Source organism: Cyphomyrmex costatus, unplaced genomic scaffold (genome assembly GCF_001594065.2).
Source record: "Cyphomyrmex costatus isolate MS0001 unplaced genomic scaffold, Ccosl1.0 scaffold365, whole genome shotgun sequence".
NCBI lineage: Eukaryota > Metazoa > Arthropoda > Insecta > Hymenoptera > Formicidae > Cyphomyrmex > Cyphomyrmex costatus.
In genome coordinates, this window is record NW_017277830.1 from 232,592 (window position 1) to 240,400 (window position 7,809).

Here is a 7,809-nt window from a genome sequence, read left to right on the forward strand (position 1 = left end):
AAAAATTGGTTAAATTGATTCTCAATTTAACTAAGTGATATTACTGTGGTAGTGAATATGCGTCAAGGCTGAAAATCTATCAGCGTCGCGGGGGGGACTACATACACAGTATATAAAATTCACATAATAAAATAAACATTAACATCCAGTTTTCAAGACTCGAATGGCTTTACACTTTCTGTTGATTGTATTAATTATTGTTATATAAAAGAGTTCTTTAATTCTTCAATTATTTGTTTTCAAACCGCAGGCTGTAACAACGCGGATAATACATTGTTAGTCTATTCATTAAGTAAAAATTAACAGTTTCTAGATTTAGCATTTATAATTGCGTTTCAAGACCAAAAATCCTTCGGCGCGCAAATATTTAGGAGGGGGGATATTTCAGATTATTAGAGTTGCGTTGCAAGACCGAAAATCTCTCGGCGCGCAATAATTAAGAAGAGGGGACATTTAAAAATCAGATTATTAGATTTGCGTTGCAAGACCGACAATTGTTCGGCGCGCAATTTGGGGGGACTACATATATTAATAGAACGTTATTTCTTACTTTGGATAAATATTGCGAAGAATATTACTACGTCGACCCGCCATCAGAGGTCTATCGATATTCGCAAATTCTCGCAAGTGCTGAGACACGCGTATATCTCTTTATATAGCATCTCGATTTAATAACTTACACCGGCGTCTAAGGTAGGCTTCCATTACAATACCTTACTGATGAGTCCAGTAGTGGAAGCCGGGACGAAACGCCAAAAAATTACGTGATATTCTTCACAATATAGAATATTAGAATAAATTATCAGATTCAGATTTTAAATTGTAATTTGACTCTTATTCGCCATTTTTAACGTATTAATTATTTCTATATTATTTATATATATTAAGGTAAAACTAAAATAATTTATACTTGTTTTTCTTTAACAAAACTTTGCTACTTAATTGATTTGTTATAAATAACTTTGAAAGATACAATTTTTATTCGTACTGAGAAATACATATCTACTATTTGTTTTTTATTCCTATTATTACATCTTTGTTAATTTAATATATATAAAGTTTATTATATCGGCAACTTATACCGTGATATATATATATTATTTATCTCATTATAATATCGGGACAAGTTATTAGTATATTCTTTAGGAAAAAATATTTTAATAAACTGATTAAAATATTCAGTAATTAATGACATTTCATCAGTTACTGGTAATCAAATATCATTAGTTACTGAATAGTTAATAAGTATACTGAAACACTTTTTCTTAAGGAATTTTAATCATAATAATTAATTGTTTAAAAAATTTAATACCGAAATTGTGAAAAATGGGCCGATAAGCCCCGATCTCCTCTATTTAAAATATTATTTTCGAGTTAGGAATCTTATATGTTCGGATTTATTGGTGTCTAAATAATTCGGTCGTTTAGATATTTATAGCTCTTTGCTGTACGAGATGTGAAAGTTACTTCTGGTGAATTTTCCGCTCAGCAAATGTAATGATGATGTACAGTTGGATCGTTTTTTCTAAGAAAAGTCCGTTTTATTCGTATTCCGTGAAAACTTACTTTGGTAGTAACTGGTAAAGAAGTTCCTCGCATTTACGTTTCTCCTCGAGGTAGTCAGCTGTGCGTTCCTCCACCAACGTTTCTAAATTCGTGGCATACTGCTCCATGCGGGATAGTAAATTGTCCAGGATATTGCTGCTCTCGTAGTCTCTGAAACAGAGAAAGAATACAATTCATATCTAATTTCGTATTTAACTTCGATTTCGATATGTGTAATACAGAAAAAAATGAATCACAAAAAGTACCCGAATCACAGTGGAATAGGATATTAAATTGGATATTACGCAATCGAGAATACTGATAACCGAATATCTCAGTCGCGAACAATGGGAAGGAATTCTTCAATTTAATTCCCGTCGCCAGTTACATCAATATTGTTTGATCACACGAGAAGCAACGATAAGCGTCTATAGATCAAATACGTAAAGGTATAGAGGACAGGCTAAACCCATAATCGAGACAGCATTCGCAAAGGACAATTAATCCAATCTCTGCGATTGTGATCGGTCAGACGTAATATCCACGTCATGTAGATATGAGGGACCAATATCGAGAATTGTTTGAGATCGTAATAATCAAATCCCATGAAGGCCATAATAACCGAGATAACCACTTCGCTGAAGATGTTATTGAAAATCAAGTTTTTCATCGATTACACATCTTCTTGGTGATCTGACGATGCGATTCATAAAAGAGTAAATGAACTGTGCGCGCGCATTAAATGTTAAAATTATTTCATTTCTTTTTAAAATGCTTAAATAATAGAGAAGAATATAAAAGAGAGAATTATTTCATTTAATTCAAGCAGCAGAGAGAAAAATTTTCGTTTTAAATCTTGATTACGTATCACAGGTAGTCGTATTACATTTCTGTACGTCTCATTTTTACTTATTTTGATAAGACTTACATTACGACAAAAATGCGTTTTATTCAAGGAAATTTTCCATTCCTTAGCAAGATGAATACACGAGAAAAGAAATATTTGTCACGCTTTTAAAGATAATATTACAACTCTGTGTGTGCGCGCGCACGTGTGATGTTTTTGCTCGAAATTAAGGGGTTGCTTTTAAATTCAGTATTCTCTTTAACAACAACAAAACATTCAAAGAAAATCAAAGCCCATGCTTTATGTATAGAAAAAATGATAAAATATATAGTAAGAAAATTTAGATAAATTACTCGATAAAAACAGAAACATATTAAGAACAATGTGAAGAATATCACTTCGTCGACTAGCCAACAGAGGTCTATAGTTACTCATGCCATTTCTCGCAAGTGCTTGATTACATGTGTAATTGTTTATATAGAACTTCTTTCTAACATCTTTCCAGGCGTCTAAGGTAGGCTCCCACTACATTACCTTACTGATGAGTCCAGTAGTGGAAGCCGGGACGAAACGCCAACTCGTGATATTCTTCACAATCTCAGCTTCTCTGAGTTTAAATTATTAATTTATTATTAAATTTTAATATATGTCTTCCAACATATTATTAAGATCTAATAAGATGCTATAGGCATCAAAAAGTGGTTAAATTGATTCTCAATTTAACTAAAGTGATATTACTGCGGTAGTGAATATGTATGCGTCAATGCTGAAAATCCATCAGCGTCGCGGGGGGACTACATACGCAGTATATAAATTTCACACAATATAATAAACATTAACATCTTGTTTTCAAGACTCGATTAGGCTTTACACTTTACACTTTCCTCGATTTTTAAATCATACGAGTCAATTATTATTATCTTTCATTATAAAAACAGAAAGTTCTGAAAAAAATCCAAAGTATTATTCACAAAATATTGCGTTAAATAAATAACGACAGATAATAATAAAATAAATAAAGTAATAGCACACAGATATGATTTGTGATAGAAAGTAGGTTGTTTTAGCATAATTTTAATATAAAGAATCATAATAGTAACAGTAATAAAAATAATGTTATAATTTTCTTCGTAAAATATAACTAAAAGATTTTTGTGATGTAAAATTGTTTAACGATAGGAGATAATTCATTATATGGTTTTATCAGAAATATTGACTATTAGAGACTCTTATCAATCGAATATATTACAAGATTTACTTTCGTAGAAGAATGGACGAAAATAGCTTCCGATGGTAAGGGTCTACTTCTCAGGTTATCAGGGAAGATTGACATAACACAATACGTATTCCAAGAAATAGAAAGGGATGCGAAATATATCGACATTCACTAATGTGCCACTTAGTCGCTGTCAAATATCAGCCATTAACATTCGGCCCAATTTTAATAGAAATAATAGCATTCCTTTAATATATAAAAATGTTCTCTATTATTCGCAATAAGTTTCCATATCTGAATACAATTTTCTTGTACTAAGAATTATAATATGGAACGAATCGATATAGAATTGATGAATGCGATGTTTCTCGAATGAATAATTATTTTCGATAAAAACGAAGAACATTTAATTTAGCTAAAAAGAAGTCAGCGCAGTAAGAAGTGCGCAAATTTTTATAGAAAAAATTATTTAATAAAATATAAGATAATGTAATTACAACATTTAAACGTTTCGGTTATTCATTTTAGCCAAATAAAATTTTCTTCGTTTTTATTGAAATATCATAAGGAGTCCATTATTAATTATTGTAGTTATTTTCGAATTATGTGAAAATTAAAATGCGATTGTCCACTATTTAGTATTTAGCCAATATTCTTCACAGTACCTAATATCGTGAAGAACATTATCAGGAGACGCGGTAGTATCTCCGGCCATCTTCAAAAACTGAAAGATACTACAAGTCTCTTATCCCGAGCCATTAAAGTCCATTTTTGAGGGGTGTATAACTATTAAAATATACAAAATTTTGAATCGAACGTTATATGTCCTGAAAGGCGGTATCGCCACGAATAATTTGAGCCAAAAAAATTTAAAATCGGTCAAGCCGTTCTGGAGATACAAGCGGTCGGAAAGTGGTGATTTTAATAAAAAATTGAGAAACGTCTCCTTCTTCTTCTTCTTCTCCTTCTCTGTCCGCATTCAAGGCCGTATTAAAACTTTTTAACATCCCCTCTCACCTTTCACTCACACCTTCACCATCTTCGACCGACCGCAACCCTTCACCCTTCCCCTCCCCCTCCCCCACCACTCACCTCTCTCTTTCGCCGTATTTCACTCTCTTTCATTATATAATATTTTTTAATAATTTTTTTATATATTTGTAATATATTTGTACTCTAAAAAGTAAATGATATCCGAAAAAATCATCATAAAAATGAAAAGTTCAAGCCATGTTCAAAAAAAGATACTCAAAAATTTAAATCTTTTTATTTAATATTACATATACAAATTATTTATTCTCAAAGAGTAAATTAAATTATAAACACATACATATTTTATATATATATATATATAAAACAACATATCATATTACTTTTTATTCATGACTCACTGATATTTTAGAACTCATTTTACACTGTTTTAAAGATAAAAAGCTTTTATCGCGAAACTAAAAGCGAAGATACGCCGCGGAAAAGATCATGTCTGCTTTACAGCCTTTATCTTCGATATGAAAACTTTCGCAGGTATGTATAAATCGGCTCTTTATCTACACAATAACGTGCGCACCATTTACTGGAAATTAGCAATAGGAATTCGTCCAATATCGGAAATAGAAGGATATGCAGCAAAAGAACAAAAATTAATAAAAAATTTCTATATACCTTTACAATTTTATTCAATCTCGACGGAACATTTTAATTTTAGCAAAATGGTATTTTTACGAAGATATACCTATATTAATTAGAGCAATTAATCTTAAAAATAATTATTTCCCCAAAAATTCAATAAAATTAATGATAAATTTGTATGAGAAATTGTTATATGATTGTAACAGTAAAATTGTTTACTTTCAAGATATAATAAATCATTTATCATTAGTGATAAAAGAAATTATATAATAAGATAATTATTATAGTACATATACATATATCTTACAAGTTGTTAATTAAGTGAATAAACGTAAGTTAATGTTTATTCAGGTCAAATAAAAGATATGATATACAGAATATATCTATATTTTATTAATAATTACGGAACTAGAGGATTTAAACGTCGTCGAGGGAGTTAATTTGTTGAACACGTTAATTATTCATATTACTAAGTGGGTTGCGCTACTAACAAGCTATTCGCTCGACTTCACACAAGAAACGATAAAAATTTGGCCTTGCGTACAGAACTCTTCTGAGAATCTGAATAAATTCGCGTTATGCGAGTACTTCATTTTTTTCATACCAAAATAATTGGGTATGCAAAATATTTCTTTCCTCGTTTTATTTGTTTTTTCTTTATTTGTTGAATAACGACAAATATTTTTCTTACGATGAAAACTATTAATATTAACGATTTTACAAGGATTTATAAATCGCTTATTATACCTACTGTCTCTCTCTTTTTTTTAATAATATTTGTAACCGTTTGCTATTTATAACGATATCATAAAAACGAACAATTTTTACGAAAATAATACATTATTTATAATCAATCAATGATGTATTCGTATTATTGGGAAAACTGAAATAAATAATTGAATACAGTAGGTATATTCCGGGAAAATGACAGATAATATGAGTTAAAATACTGTGAGCTAAGATTAAATCAGTATTACTTAGAACTAAATAGAATTATAATTTATAATATAAAAAATATTGTTCTGCTTTGCAAATTAATAAAAAATTTTGATCGGCTGGAATTTCTCCGATGAAATCTAAACAGAGAGAACGGGGAAACCTTTTGCTTGCTCCGCTTACAATTCGTGACTAAAATGATAAGCAAATAGCTCTACCACAGTCGTGTAATTTATGAAGAAAAATTTTGCGTGAAATATTCATTTTTATGAGATAAAATCTGAACTTTATATAAAATCTTTCAATTATAACTGTATATTACTGCAGACAAATACTGAAATAACAGTAAATGACCAAAATGTAAGAAATTTAAGGTCAGGATTTTATGAGACCGTAAACATTGAATGTAATATTGTAATTTATGCAGTTATATAATAACAATTTATAACTTTTAAAATAAAAATGAAACTTATTTCTTTTTTACCGTATGATTTTATTGTATTGTGATACTGCATAACTATTTTCGAAAAGTTCGAAGGATTTGTCCTTCGGAGAACGTGCATTTCGCTTTGCGACCTTAACATCAAACTGGAAGCTCCTGTGGACATGTTTGCGTAATTCTCTTACGAAATATCGAACGTAATTATCTTGCTCGATCTAGTTCTCAACTTGCATTTGCGCATAGCGCACGTGCGCTAACGCCATACAGACTTCGAACAGAACAGAATGCACGTATACCTTAGTTGTAGAGAGTCGAGCCACATAATCGTCTTTCAAAGAGATACCGTAACTGTGTTAACGTTGGAGAGATTGACGCCCCGTGCTTCAAAATGAAACGCGGATGCCATTATTCTAAAATAATTTTATAATATATCCTATACGATACCCTCTATGTCTATATTGGTGGCAATTGCAAGCGCCATCAAAAGTTTCTAGTGGTATTAGAATATAAAAAACTGAATATAGGACATTTTATATTTAAATAGATAATAAAAATTGACTTGTATATAGTAAAAAATCTATGGATAAAGAATAAAAGAATAAAAAAATTTAGAGAAGGTAATTTAAACACATAGAATATATTTATTAATATTAATTTTTTCGCACAAAACATCGAAAGGATCAACAATGCTCCTAAAAATAACGAGCTAAGTGAATCACAAAGAAATATGTAAGCTAAAGTTTCTATTCACAAAAGCGAGTCCGTCAGCTGTGATGTTTTCGAAGTTATAACTTGTTGGTAAAGTTAGCGCAAACAACGTGTGTTACACGACATATAGAAGGAACAAAGTGATGTTTGACATTAATAGCAAATAAAGTGTCTATGGCATGTACACACATCAATGAATCGAGATCTCTATTTCGCACTACTTTACCTAATTTAAATCACAAACTTACATTATGGTAATAGCAGGGAATGGAAAGTTACTTTTTAAAAGTAACTAGTTACAGTTACTCGTTACCGAGTAAAAAATGTAACTAGTTACAGTTACAGTTATCGCTTTTTAAAAGTAACTCGTTACAGTTACCGTTACTTGAAAAATAACTTTTCGTTACTTTTCCGTTACTTTTTTAAAATCAATTTAAAAATATACTTTTGAATTTTTTTTTTATATGTAATACTGACAAATATATA

General features: G+C 30.2%; 1 protein-coding gene across 1 annotated transcript in view; it reads right to left on the reverse strand.

The window, feature by feature from the left end:
- The window catches only part of LOC108776620 (atrial natriuretic peptide receptor 1), a 131,434-nt gene that overhangs the window by 30,416 nt on the left and 93,209 nt on the right, over positions 1-7,809 (reverse strand). Inside the window, exon 18 of the mRNA XM_018543291.1 lies at positions 1,567-1,716. Coding sequence (XP_018398793.1) covers positions 1,567-1,716 — 150 coding nt within the window. The remainder of the gene's footprint in view (positions 1-1,566; positions 1,717-7,809) is intronic.